This window comes from Tetrahymena thermophila (assembly GCF_000189635.1).
Source record: "Tetrahymena thermophila SB210 genomic scaffold scf_8254691, whole genome shotgun sequence".
NCBI lineage: Eukaryota > Ciliophora > Oligohymenophorea > Hymenostomatida > Tetrahymenidae > Tetrahymena > Tetrahymena thermophila.
In genome coordinates this window covers 390929-406329 of record NW_002476457.1, presented here as the reverse complement: position 1 = coordinate 406329, position 15401 = coordinate 390929, and the positions used below count along the sequence as shown (strand labels likewise).

General features: G+C 22.9%; 3 protein-coding genes across 3 annotated transcripts; all 3 read right to left on the bottom strand. All coding sequences in view use genetic code 6, as the record gives it.

Moving 5' to 3' along the window:
* Positions 1 to 2598: 2598 nt before the first annotated feature.
* Positions 2599 to 5560, bottom strand: TTHERM_00322880 (transmembrane protein, putative; the record flags this gene model as incomplete). Its single annotated transcript, XM_001012989.2, has 3 exons — positions 2599 to 3546; positions 3687 to 4448; positions 5189 to 5560. The coding sequence occupies 3 exons, from the start codon at positions 5558 to 5560 to the stop codon at positions 2599 to 2601; spliced, it is 2082 nt and encodes a 693-aa protein (XP_001012989.2).
* Positions 5561 to 6142: 582 nt separating this feature from the next.
* TTHERM_00322870 (hypothetical protein) lies at positions 6143 to 8293 on the bottom strand (the record flags this gene model as incomplete). The annotated part of the gene is made up of 1 exon (XM_001012988.2): positions 6143 to 8293. The coding sequence occupies one exon, from the start codon at positions 8291 to 8293 to the stop codon at positions 6143 to 6145; it is 2151 nt and encodes a 716-aa protein (XP_001012988.2).
* A 1256-nt stretch (positions 8294 to 9549) lies between these two features.
* On the bottom strand, positions 9550 to 13406 carry TTHERM_00322860 (P-type family IC HAD ATPase; the record flags this gene model as incomplete). Its single annotated transcript, XM_001012987.1, has 5 exons — positions 9550 to 11592; positions 11654 to 11904; positions 11969 to 12149; positions 12244 to 12461; positions 12668 to 13406. 5 exons carry the CDS (start codon positions 13404 to 13406, stop codon positions 9550 to 9552), a joined length of 3432 nt encoding a protein of 1143 aa, XP_001012987.1.
* Positions 13407 to 15401: the final 1995 nt, after the last annotated feature.

The window sequence follows — 15401 nt, the reverse complement described above, 5'->3', positions numbered from 1 at the left end:
GAAACTCTGTATTTATAATTGTTGGATAGGATTAAAATTATTTGTTTTGTTGGCTATATTTAACAGATTTATGTAAGTAGAAGGTATGGGTTCATATATTCTTTCTACTTAATTTGGCTGCTAGGAAAAGTCTGCAGCAACTTTATGACTGCATTAGTAAATTATAAAAAGAATCCAAAGAAAATTGCTCAAAAATAAATCTTAAACTATCATTTTATGGAGTAATTAAGGAATGAACAACTTGTAGATTTTGTTATTTTTCTAAATTTCAGTGAAAATAAATGACCTTTCTCCAAGCTTAAATTTTACTTGCTAAGTGCTTAAATTTAATTGATTAATTAAAAATTAATATGATTAAAATTTGCATGTGAAATAACAATGATAAATAACCTATCTATCAATATATCAATCAAATGCAATCAAAGATTATAACTAACTATTACTATGATTTTGCTTTATTCATAATTTCTTGCTTTATTCAATTGCTTATTATTTAATTTTAATTTTTGCTAACAAAGACAATATTTTCTTGAAAAAATTTTGAGGATAACCATACATTTTTTCTTCTGTACAACATTCAACTTGAATAACTCTATTTACTAAACTAAAATTAATCAATACGATATTAAACTCTGATACGTAGCATTTTATATTTCATAGTGGAGTTAAATGTGAAAAACGCAAAAAATACTCAATTTAAATATTTATTGGAAGTTTTGCCTATTATCAATAATGGTTTATGACCTTTTCATTATTAAAGAAATATCTCCAAGTTCGATTTATAAGATTTTAGTTATTAAAAATATTTTTGGTTTGAATAGTTCAAGTAAATAATCTAAATACTTATAAAAGTATAATTAAAAGGAGTAAAAAAACTAAGAACTTTCATAGATTAATTAAATTCGCCTTTTATTATCAGTAACAGGTATTTTGTTAATGGACTAATAATTTGATATTTTCCTTAAATCTTCAAGTATAATCAAATTAATTTATATCCATAAATACTAGATTTACTAAATACTTACATACATTTTTTTTCTAAATAAAGTATTAAATTATACTTAGTAAGTCAGAGTGCTTACTTATTTTTTAGACTTCAATATTAACTGAATATAAATTACACTATTTAAAAAATTTATGATAATTATGCTAGTTTTTATTTTCAAAACATTTTTAGTTTTTGTAAATAATTTCGATAATTAAATTTATGTAAATATTTTAGTAAAAGAATTTCAATAAAATTTAGTTTCTTTTACAAAAATTATAATTTCAATGTACTTTGTAGAGTAAATTTTGAAAACAAACATCAAAATTAAAACTAAATTATAATTTTTTATTTGTATTTTTGATAAAATAATGAATTAATTTTTTTAAATTGATAATCAACCAATAGATAACAATATAATGTTAAAATAAATTTTTATGAATTACTTATATTAATTAACATAGATATTTATTTTTACATTATTTAATAAGTAAATTCTTTAAAAAAAGAATCACATATATTTTAATAAAGTAATATAAACAATTTAAAAATACAATAAAATAATAGATTTTATAAAAATTATTTATAAAGATATTTTAATAATAACAATTTAAAAATATATTTTTTAGTTTTCTGATTAAATAAAGAACCAAGTTTTACAAATAATTTATAGAATCGTATTGTAAAGATCTTTCATATTTTATAAGTTTTCTTAGAAAATGCATTTAAAAAAATTATTTTTAATAACTTGTTACATATTTTTCTGTTCAATAATTTTTTTTTGTAATATTACAATTTTTTTGCATTTTAATATACTTTTATTAACAAAAATTGATTCATTTAGGAATAAATAATTATTAATTTTTAGCGCCTTATATTTGATTACTTTTCTATCTTACTAATCAAAAAATACAATTCAAATTACTTAATATGATTGTTTTATTTTGCTTAACTTTTTATATACTTCTTTTTCTTGTTTTTTAAACTTACAAAACTTTTAATTTGTTTTAATTTTTTATTTAATATCATTTTTTTTGTAAGTTATCATTTTTTTAGAGCTTAATTATAATATTTTAATGAAATTTTTTATTTATTTTAAGGTGAAATTCTGTATTGTGCTTTTCAAACTAATAATTTCAAAATGTATAAATCCAGTGCATTAAATATTAAATAAAGCATAAATAACTAGGAGCATTAACTTTTAATTTTTATACAATATAAATGTAGATAATATTCTAAATAATCATGAAATAATTAAAACGTTTTTCATGTGATTTTTAATATTAATAAGACAGCATTTAAAGATTAAATATCAATTAAAAATATAATTTACTCATGTATCATTTAAGTTAGAATACTTTAGGTTTACATGAGCGTAATATTTAGGTTAAATTAATAATAAAACTTAATTAATTTAATAATTTTATTTAAATAATTAGTTGTTTTTAATGTTAACATTTTCATTTTTACATCAATTTTGATAACTTAAATTAATACATTTACAAAGTCATTAATAGAAAATAACTTGGCAAAGTTTTAATTTATTAAGATTAACTTAGTTTTATGACAATTTAAAACATATAAAGCTATACTTTTTTATGTTTTTTGAAGAATCAAAAATCTACGTTTTCATAATCATTATTATTATTGAATGAATCATCCTCAAATTTTAAAGTGGAATTTTTCTCCTTCCTTCTTAGGTTGTTTGGACGTTTTATTATGGATTAGAGACTTAAATTAATCCCTTTTTAAAAACCAAATTTGTGTGATCCTTTTGAATTTGTGGTCTTTTTTGGTAGAGTAAGATTTTTTATATTTTTTCTTTAGTTTTATTATTAAAAGATGTTTTGTGATGAGCTAAAAGTGAACATCTTTATTTTTTTTTTATAATCAGATATTTAGCATTTAAATAAAATCAAAAAGGAAAATTGGAATATAAGATACTTCTGTGTATTGAATAATTAAATTTTATATTATCCTTGACTAAGGTTTTCCAAATCTATTTTAAAAGTGATGCTATCTAGCTCGATATCATAGCTAATTTCACTAACTTCCTTTTAATCTTCTATTTTACTTAAAACTATTGGATATCTTTTATACCCCAAGTTTAAATTATCAAAAATCTAACTCAATTTATTTGATTTTTAATAATTTAATTTAAAATCATTATCTAGGATGTTCTTTAATTCTTTTTTATAGCAAAGTATTTCTCCTATTTACTAATTATTGATGTGAAGTGATTCTCCGAAACATTACCTATAAGTCTTTAGATCAAATATGTAATCAAATCCAAAATAATCTGATTTAATAGCATTTTATATTATTTTAATGTCATAATCTAGTCCGAATTTATGCTTTTCTTATTGCTTTAGTTCAGATAAACATTTTTTTAACTCTTCGTTGTTTATTTGTAAATCTTAATATGAAATCCTAGACTATTGGGTATCTTCTGATGATTTTTAAGTGTTATCTCCCTTTGTGTTAGATGAAGACTCTTCGTAATTTTATAATTTTTATTGATTATTTTATTAAAATAATATCTTTTTTTCATTGACCAAATTCTATATTTTTTACATTTTATAATAAACTTCAAAAAGGAAAATTTTTAGATAAATAAATGTAAATTTAAAAAAAAAATAGATTTATTTGAATTTTCAAATTTAGTCCAATTAGAAAAGAAATAGCTAATTAATTTAATTACCTTATACCAATTAATACCCCTGGATTTTATCATAAAATGATTTTTTATTTACGTGTAGACATAAAAAGAATTCTAGTCTGTGTAAAGTGCATACTTAAAAAATATGGAAATGAGAGCTTCTCTTAATTCTGAATTATTCTTTTTGAGGCTTTCTAATTGAAGGTTATGAAACAGATTCTAATTTTTTTATATAATAGAAATGCAATCAGTAATGAATTCTTCTTCATTTAAATCTCCAATTTAATTAATATAGTTTAAGTAAAATGTTGAAAATTTATCCTAATTATCATCATCTGCACCATCAAAATCAACAATTTTAGCTAGTTCATTTTCTCTGAAGCTCTCTTTTAAAAGAACAAAGATTTTATGAGCCATTTTCCAATTAAACTATCTTAGGAATAGCTTTTTATAAATTTTACCATCCTCACTATTGTGTACATATTCAGTCTAATGAAGATAGTAATTATAGAAAAATATTCGCTGGATGTTTTATCTGAAAATATAACACATTAAGATTATAAATAATATTCCGCTTATTATGGCACTTATTTTCAAAATTTATTTTGTTGAGTAAATGCTAAAATCTAACAATAAAATTTCGTCATGTAATTCATAGCCATCTGTTACTAAAAAGTAAATTTTATATTAATCATCATACTAATTTAAAGAAGCAAAACCAGACAAAATCTATCCATCAAAGCAAATCCAAGAGTTTATGCAATTCTAAGGAAGCTCTTCTTTTTGATTTTCATCAAAATATGCCTAAATTCGAAAATTAAATAATTAATTTGATTATTTTATAATTTTTTTCTTAATTCATTATCTAACATAATAAAATATTTTTAAAAAGTATATTAAAAAAGTCTAGATATTTAGAATAATCTTTTTATTTTAATAATAGTATATCATTTAAAAAAAATCATTTATTAGTTATTTGTTCTAATTATGAAATTTGTAATTTAAAAAGTGAAAATTTATTTCAATCCTAAAATTATATATGAAATGGTAGAAAATTATTTAAAAACTATTTTAAAATTAAATATAATCACTTATTTTTATTTACTTTCTTATACTAAAATTTAAAAAAATAATATTTAGAATTATTGATATTTACTATAACTGAGCCTAAATATACCTTAATTCTTTGATCAAATAAAATGATACAGTTTAAGAGGGTAGAGTTTTTTTTGAGAAAAATAATCCCAAATTTTTTATGTATAAAAAATTTAATTCATATTTACTTCCGTAAAATTGTGGTATTTAAAAAGTTTTTCATTCCCTATTAATATACTAGTTGTTAAGTAATTGTTATTTACTTTTGCAAATGAAAATAAAATCTTAATTTTGATGTTATTAGCGGAGGTTTAAATAGCTCTTGATTTTTTATTAAGCTTTGATTTTAGAGAAAATATTTGATTTAAATTAAAATAAATTGATTACATATTTTAAATAGTTTTTAAATAAAATGTATGAAATTTGTAGAGATGATAGATATTATTTACTTATATTTTGAGAGTCAAAGTGGGATGAAATGAGTAAATATCGTTAATATTAATTGATAACTAGAACTCTGTTTCAACTTAAAGGCCATTCGGATACTTTTGTGAATAAAGGTCTTGAATCGTTTTTATATTTGTAATATTTTTTTTATACCATATAAATTATACTTAATCATAAGTAAATTAGGATTGCCAATCATAATCTAGCTTATCTGAAAGTTTGAATTAAATATATTATTAGCGAATAGTTTGGTTAGAATAAATAGATAAGTTTTATATTAAATAGCTATTTATAATTTCAGGTGACCCTTATAGCAACAATATTGTATTATTTTGGTAAAATTATGATAAAATCCCATCAAAATTTTAATCCATAAAATAAGTTATATTGTTTAACAGGTATATTGTCAATGATACTGAAGATTATAAAGATTAGATATAGCAGATTTTTTCTTTATTATATTAACACTTTTATTGTGCTGGTGTTAAAAAGAGAGAACGATTTATGTTAATTGAAAACAAGTAAAATAAATTAGAATTAATCAGCTTTATTCGTACATATGATAATAATGCATCTATTTAACTGTCATTATACGATTTTTTTAAATTCTGAATTAATTCTTAAGGAAAATTCTTAAAAGGATTTAAATCTTGAGAAACAAATCCATCTTTATTTAACCATCCATATTTAACCTATATTTTATTAAAAACAGCTTAAAATAGTTAAAAAATAATAAATATCTTTTGATAATAGTTAATGATATATTAATTTATCTGAATTTTTTTAAGTTTTTATGAAATAACAACTTATAAATATTAAACAATTTATTTAGTTTTGATTTAAACATATTTTATAAAATTAATTTGATCTTTTTTGAAAATAATTTTATTAGAAATTAAAAAAAATTGAATTAAAATTTTATTCAAAATTAAAAATTGATTTAAAATGATAATTTATCAATATTTTTTTACTAATTTCTAATGTATGAGTAAAGAATTTGCAGATGAAATATTTAAAGGAAGTGATGTGAGAATGAAATCAGTATTTTCAAAGATTGTTTATAGTTATATTTAAAAGAGTAGAGTTGTGTTTTGACCTGTAAATAGCTCTTTTGGAGGATTGAATTGCATAACTTGATAAACTTTATCAAGGCTGATCCAGCTAGGAAGTATATTTTATTATTCGTAAGGCTCATAAAATACTTTTAAGCTTTAGATTTAATATTAATTTTAAATATAGTATGGGAAAAAGTATATCACACAGTCCTCCCCTATTTGTGCATACTCGTTTTATGCCTCTAATTTTATCTTTTTCTCATCAATTTTATTTTAAAAATCAAACATAACTTAAGTGGATGAAGACATTTAAGATATAAAAAAGTTTTATCTTAAAATTTTAGCTTACTTCTCAAGGAAGTAAATTTTTATATTTGACATTTCCATGACTATCATTACCCTATTAAAGGAATCTATAATACATTAATGAGATTCTTCGTTTGTGTCGAAAAAGCTTTACACAGTTTTTATTTTATCCAAGTCTGAAAAATTAATTACTGTTATAATACTTAGCTGTGATTCATTCAGAAGCAGTGAATTTTGCATGCTAAAAGGCTAAAATATTGATATGATTTATTTATTCATGTAATAAGTTGATTTTATTTTAGGATCTTTTCTGTCTGAAGAATCTATGATAGTAACGCCAGAAATGCCATCAGCAATGAAAAATAAATTTCTGCCACCCTTGTCGTATTCCACTTAAAATGCTCCATACAAGCTAAGATTACTTAGGTATTTTATTTAAAAATGAGAATCAAGCTCAAAAAAAATCGCAGCTTGCTGTAAAACAGTTATAATGCCAAACTTATCATCATGGGCAAGTGCAATAGAGGAGTAGTCATTCGTAAATTATTCTAATTTTTCAATAATTTAAACAACTTTGAAATCTGTTATGTTTCTTATATCTAAAACAATAATAAATTTTGAATAACACATAAAAAGGTAATCTTCGTTGCTCGATGATGTCATGTCATTTACTTAATAAACAAAATCGAGAGAGAAAATGTAAGTTAAGTCAAACTAAGGCTAATTTAAAGAATTCTTACTTTACGTTTCATACACAAATATTTTCTTAGAATAAGCTAATAGTAAATACTGCCTTTTTTCCAAATGATAAAGGGCACTCTTTTTAAGAATCCCATTAACAACAAACTCTTAAAGCAGAAATGGAGATTTAACTATCAACTGATAAGAGTAAGGGAGAGATAAATCTAAAACATAAAATTAATATGTTAAACCACCTCTTACCACCAAGTATAAATTATTAACCAAACATAATGAAAAATAATCATCTATTTTTTAATCGAGCTAAATATTCACACTTAAGTTTTGTCTATATAATCCTACATAATCTTAATCTTCAATTTCTACAGTTTACTAAAATATGAGAATATTTGATTCAGTAGAAACAGCAAAATATCTATAGTTAGAACCAAAAAATATCATATTTGAAAAATTTCCGTAAGCACTAATCAACTACAAAAATACGGGATTCATTTTATTTTAAAGATTCGAAATATCATAAATCTGTATGCCAATCGATCTGACTCCTAAAAAAAATAATTTTTCATCTGAGGTGATAGCAAATTAGTTTAAAACTACATCTGGTGAAACTTTAGATATTAAATTACTCTATTCACTAGTAGTAATAAATTTACTTTGATCTTAATACAAATCTGATACGTCTACTATATAAACTCCATAGTACTCTGAGTTAGTATATAAAATTTTCTCATTCTAAAATAAATATGACTGTGTAGACTAAGCACCTACTATTTTTAGAGTGATTACAAAAATTGGATTATGCAAATCTTCTACATTAAATATACTCAAGCCATAAAGATAATTACTTATATAAACAAATTAGTCTACTTTGATCACATAATATGATTCTTAAGCTGAGCCATTTTGATTATTGCTCGTAGAGATTAAACTTATTTAAGATTAATTTACAAATTCTAAGATAATAAGATTTCCTTACCAACCTCCATAAATATAATTAAAGCTAGATTCTACGCAAATGCAATCTAAGTTAATTTAATATTCCTTCATCAGTTTTTTGGTTATAAAATTTAGTTATTTTGTAGCAGAATCAAAGTTAAAAACCTGTATGAAGTTATCAGTAGTGACAGCAAAAAGAAGGAAGTCTTTCATTACAATTTACTTAGCTGGTATTTAAATAGTTTATTCAAATTAATAATCATTATTAATATCAATTATTTTTAACGCTTGGCCATATATGACTATAATTATATATTGAGGATATTATTTTATTTGTAGAATTTAGAGAACATTTTGATTCATATCAGCAATAACTATTTATTAATATGGCAAAGAATTATATAAAACTTCACATAAAATTTAGTAGAAGCTTAGTTAATGAGCTAGCATTATAAAAAATGCTAATAAAATTTATTTATATCTAAAAAATGAGTTCATTTGACAATCAATATATTAAGAAATACCTTTATTTTACTTGTTTTAAATTAATTATTCATAAAAGCAAAATAATTCAATTAGTTAATTAATAAAATGATTGATATATAGTAAAATCTTTAGTACTATAAGAAATTAAAATTTTACACCAACTTCAAATATAAAGATGAAAAAATACAAAGTGCTTTCTGAATATAATTAATGTAAAAGCTGTTTTGAATATTATTTATTTGACATGAAAAAAAAATTTTTGGTCTAAAATTTAAAAAATTTATAATAAATTATGTTATGATTACTTTTCTTTTACAACAAATTATATAAGATTTGTTTAAGCAAAATGGTGCAAGAACATAAATAATTTAAAAACTATAAAACTAACAAATAGATTTTCTTCTAAATGATAATAATTCAAAGATAACATCAAGCAATATTAAACGAATATTAAAATATTCTTAAAAATAATAAATAAAATTGAAATTTTTATACTCTATAAGTCAATTGATTGAATTGAACTATGAAAGTGAGATGTCTGGAAATCACAAGTGCTTTAATCTAAGAAGCTAAAAAATAAATAATTTAAAATTTATCAAACATTTACACATTTTAAAGAATTTAATTATGATTTAAATATATTTTTAAAAAGTATTTGTTTAAGTTTAAACCAGAAAGTTTATTAAAGTTGTTAAATTTTAATAGAAAATTACAATAAGTATTTAAGTATGTATTTGAATACGTTTGTATATAAATTAAAAGTAAATTATATCATATTAGTAAAGTAGATTTTAATTTTTGTCTATCATTAAATCAGTAATTAGTATGTGGAGTAAACAAATAAACAATTGATTGAATGATCAATCAATCATTTAATTTAATCATTACTTGAGTTAAATAATTTTTAATCTTTGGTCAGTAGATTCATTTTTAGCAATAAACTTTTTGACAACAAGGTCTTCAAATAAGCATGCACCAGCTCCAGCTAAAAGAGTAATCATAAGCATGATATTCATTGCTTTCTATTCATCTTAGAGGTTAAGATCAAAGTCAAAAGTAGGAATTTAAGTATCAAGCTTGACAAACATAACTATTGCATAGGTAAATTCAGCGAGCCAGAATAGTGTTAGTAAGTAATTTTAAATGAAGAGCTACTTAAAAGGCTTAGATATGTAAAAACTGAAACAAGAAGTCATGTAAAAAATGACTATCATCAAGAAAACAACAGTATTTAATTCACCCTTCTTTCTGAAAATTCTTTGTCCATTAACAACGTCAAGAGTTTCATCAGAAATGTGCCAAGGTTAATCTTTAAGATAGAGAGCAGAAATAATCATGGCTACTGAGTATATAATAATCTATGAGTAGATACTAACACAGTTAGGTAACTTGTAAAACTTATCATCAGGTATTTCAGGTTATAATTTTTTAACAGGTTTACTAGCAGCAAGTAAAGCTAATAAAGGCATACCGCAAAGGAAACTCAAAAATGTAAATTGGAAATCACCGAAGTTTTGTGCTTCTTCAAGCATGACCATACAGCCTACGAATTTAAGAATATTTTAAATGACAATACAACGGAAGATTTCTACATTGATAGCCATAGTAGCTCTACCATCACAAAGAATAGTTTCAACACATGAGATAGAATCACTTTTAGAAGAGAAAGGAGCAGTTAAGGCAGCATCAGAAGAACTAAATGAAATACCAACATCGGCTTATTTAATTGATTCACAGTCATTAGCACCATCACCGATCATACCGACTTTAATATGTTATAATTAGAGAAGTTCAATGATTCTTCTCTTTTATTCAGGACGCATTCTAGAAAAAACGCTTGCTTATTTAACTAAACTTTGATAACCTTTCATGACTCCAGATTGAAGAGAAGCAATCTCTTCTTCGTTCAAGGTTAGTTGTTAGGCGTTTTGATTTTCATTTCCTTATTCTGTATTTTTGTCACTGCTTCTGTGGTCGGACATACTTCCATTGCTGCTGTTATTGTTTTAGTTAATTTGTTTTAACATATTCTCAAAGTGTTCGATGATCTTTCCTGTAATAACTATTTATTCTTGATTCTTGACAAGTTGATTAATAACATCAAGAGGATTTTAGTCATTAGGAATTTAGAGTGTTTCTATTTTTTCTGATTCTACCTTGGAAATAACAATGTTTTAGCCAGGTTATTGCATATCGATGAAGAATATCTTTTGTTCAGGATTTAAGATATTGCATTCAGAGCCAGTTTGGAGAGTAGTTAAAGGGTTATCTCCAGAAATAATTTTGCATTAGACACCACCTTCTCTTAAACGCTTGATGACATCTGCTGTGTCTTCTTTCAACTTATTTTCAAGAACCAAAAAACCTAAGAATCTGAGATTTTATTCCAAATCTTGACGCTACATGGTTGAGACATCTTCATTGGATTAGTCAATTTCTCTGTAAGATAAACCCAAAACACGGAAACCCTTAAGAGAGAGTTTATTTAATTGTTCTGTGAAGTTAGCGGGGATAGAATCTTCAGTACATAATTCCTTAACACGTTCAGGAGCTCCCTTTAAGAAAGCATAGCACTTATTTTACTTAGTATCACGAACGATAGAAGACATTCTTTAAACATCAGAATCGAATTCAAAGATGTTCAAAACTTCTAACTTAGAAGAACCCTTTGTTGCAGTGAATTTAATTGAGACGTCTTTAGAATTTTCAATCTTGTATTATGAGTATTTGAGCATTTCAATGTCAAGCATATCTCCAACTAATTCATTATTCAACAAGTAAGCACCGTGACAAGTAGAAAATAATTTGAAATGAATATTATCTTCAAATTCTTCTTTCTTAACATCCTTAATAGTAAGCATTTTAGTCAAATTAGAGCCATAATATCCATTGACATCAATACCGATGGTTGTTAAAGTACCAGTCTAATAAATATTTAAAAAATAATTTTAATGAGAAATAGCAAAAATAAACTTTAACAATTACCTTATCGAAACACATATGAGTAACCTTTCCTGCAATAAGTGTCTTTTGAGGTTCAATACCAAAAATGTTGTTATTTCTAAGTCTCATCAAAGAGAAAGTGAGACTGAGAGATTAGAAAATAGGTAAGAAAGGAGGAACAATCCATGTAATAGTATCGAATAATCTATAAAAATAAATGATAACATCTATTTCCAAATCAACCATTTTGGGAACTCTGGCTAAGAAAATAATAAACATAACAACACTCAATCCTATTTATTTATATAAATTAAAAATTAATTAATTTGTTTTTATTTTATTTTATTGATCTATTACCTGCAAAGAATAGAATAGAGTTTTTGATGAAATCAAATTCTGTGGGTCTTGGGTATAAAACGGATCTCAAAATTTATCCCTTGAAAGAAGTGTATCCAACTCTGATAACCTTGGCTAATACCTTTCCTTAGCCGTCAGTCTTAGATTAGAAAATAGTAGTACCATCAAATAAGTAAAATTTCTAATTATTATTAAAAAGATTAAATTAATAAATTTATTATTACAATAAAGAGTTGTAATATTGATATGAATAAAATTAATAATTTAATTAATACCTTATGATCAGAAGAGGAATAGTCAAAGCAAGATTCATCTTCTTAACCAATTGGTGATTTAGGAATGGGAACAGATTCACCAGTTAAGGAAACTTCGTTCATAAGAAGTTCTCCAGAAAGTAACATACAGTCGCAAGGAATAACCATTTTTTCTTTTAATTCTATGATATCGCCTACAACAAGTTCTTTGCAATCGATCACCTTGCCTTACTATGAATCTAAATTTATTTGATAAGTTGTTATTTTAATATAAATTATAAAAATAAAATAGCAAAAGCAAATTTAACAAGAAAATTCTAAAATTATTTTAAAATGTTTGCTCAACCAACGTATTAACTATTCGTTGAAGTTTGTTTAGGGGATTTTAAATAATAAAGAAGTAAATTTTAATTAAAAGAAAAAAATATGGCATTTATTTATTTACCAGCTCTAAAAACTGTGATAGTTTAATTATTTTTGGCAAGTTATTGGATTTTTCTTAAGGACATTCTTGTCATAGCATAATTTAAAAGAGTGATTGCAAATTATACGCTAATAATAATGACTGCAAATTAGACGTAGTTTTATAAGAGCCAAATTATAACACTAGCATATTACAAGAAGTAAAAGGGAGAGGTCATTTCATGAGCAAGGAAACCGAACAAAGAAGGGATTTCAATAGTTTTTTCGCAAATACCATATTCTTCTCTATGTTCAATTACTTACTCTGCAGTCAAAAATTCGCGCTTGGAGAGTTAAGAGAAAGGAATTTCGCAGATTGGAAATTCTACTGCTCTGAACTCTTAAGTGCCTTCCTATGAGTTACGGAGGACATAAACAAGTTTACGATTTTTGAAGCAAACCCAATTTTCTAATTATTAAGTGGTTTGATTTCTTATTTGGAAAGATTCTCTTTTTTGGATAGAAACTACACCGTCTTCATTTCTTACTAATACATGAGTGCTTTCAGCTACACTTGAGCAGTTTTTATAAAGGAATTTTCTTCTTAAGCGGAAGGACCATTTTAGCAAGAGAAGAAAGACACCACAAGTAATTACACTCAAGAAAACTACAAGGGCAATATCAGACTTAGACTGCTTCAAGAGCTTAGCGTACAGGACTTCGCAGCCACCTTCGACATTTGACTTGCCAACCTTTATTGTGTGTTGGTTTTAATTATTCATTTTTTAAAAGATTTGATAAAATTTGATATTTTAATTTTAATAATAGTATTTATGGTGAGTTTATTAAAGTTTTGTTATTTAAGTATTTTTTTGTATTAAATTAATTATATTTCATTTTTAATTTGAGCTTGCTGTATTTAATGAGACTGATTGACTGACTAATTAGTAGCTTGTTTGGTGTTTGTATGTTAATTATCATTGTGTAAGGCAAACAGAACAGAAAAATTTTAATTAATTTTTGAATGAAAAACTCTATAAAAAGGATTTTAAATTAATTTTTGAAGTCTAATTATATCAATAAGGTAAAGACACTAATTATAGTGTCTAAAATACGATTTTGATAATATATTTATTTATTTGATTAATTAATTAATTAACAAATCACTTTTTGTACTTTTTAAATTAAATGCGCTGAATCAATTTTAATTTAATAAGGATCCTTTTAATTTACATTAAAAGCATAATTTGTAAGCATTACTGCTTGAAAAAATGCATTTCTATTAATTATTATGATAAAACTACAAGCACAGGAAGATTTAATTCCAGTAAAAAATATAAATTTTAAAGTTTCGTTCTAATAAATTTGTAAGCCGGCTATTTATTTTATTTTAAGTAAATCATAAATAAATAAGTTTTTATTACATTATTCTTTGGAAAATGTCAAAAATATTATTTCCTTTAATAAAAAAAAAATCCAATCAAATATTTTTGTAACAAAATTTTTAAAATATGTATTGATGAAAATGTTTCGATTTATTTTCATCCTTTTAATTTCGTATAAAAAATAATATTTTTCCATTTTATAAAATAAAAGTATTTATTTTTATAAAGTGTTATTTATCTATTTAAATACATATCTATTTTTATATTTGCAATTGAATTAAATGATTTATTACTAGTATTTTATTATTTGCTTTTATTAATTAATTAATAGTGTGTCATTATAATTTTGTCATAGTTCTAAAAATAGCCATTCTTTCTATTTTTTAATCTATTAATTAATTTAATCAAAAAATTATTAATTTATCAATGAGCTTATTAGCAAACAAAGGTCATATTACATTGAATTAATTCTTATACTTATCCAAAAATTAATTAAATAATGCAAAAAATTAATTAAGTACTTTCTTAACCCTTTCTTAATCATAGTTATTTAAAATTATAAGAAATGTTACAATTAATTTTATATGTAATAAATTTTTGTAACCTTATTTAAATACTAATTTCACATTAATTCATAAATGCTTAATAGTAGCCTATTTTATAATACTGGATATTTTAAATTGTATTTTTTGGTAATAATAACCAAAATAAATAAAATATCATTAAAAAGTTTATTTCAATAAATATTGTGTTAATGGCTACTAAAAGAACTTCTTTAAATTTCTTTAAACAAAACTTATAGAACTAAACAATAAAAAAATAAATAATTTTTATATCGAATATAAATTCAATAATCAATAATTTACTTTAAAATGTCTTTTTAGATAAAAAATTAATAACTAGATTTTAATTTTTATAATAAGTTAGAATTGAGTTGAATATTCAAAGCATGAAAATCAGCTGTGTATTGATAAAGGTAATAGTTTTAAAATATCTAGTGCATTAATCTAAGTTAAATATAAAATCATATTCATAAATTAAATACTTTCAGTTTAAAAACAGCCATTACACTTTAAAAATAATTTCATATATTGTTTAACAAATAAATTATATTAAAAAAAGCACAATTTTTATAAAGAAAAATCAGTCAAACCAAAAAATTTTTTACTTAATTCAAATTTAAATTAAAAATTCAAGTAAAATTTATGTTTCAAAAAAAATAATCATATTATTCTTCTCAGTTAAAATAAATGAACTAAATTAGTCTGGATAACATGGATACTCATTTTTAATAAAATAGAAAGAGCACAAAATTAAAATAATCTAAATCTTCAGGAATAATCTATGAAAATGCTTGTTGCAATATTTAAAAACACTTTTCAATTTTAAAAT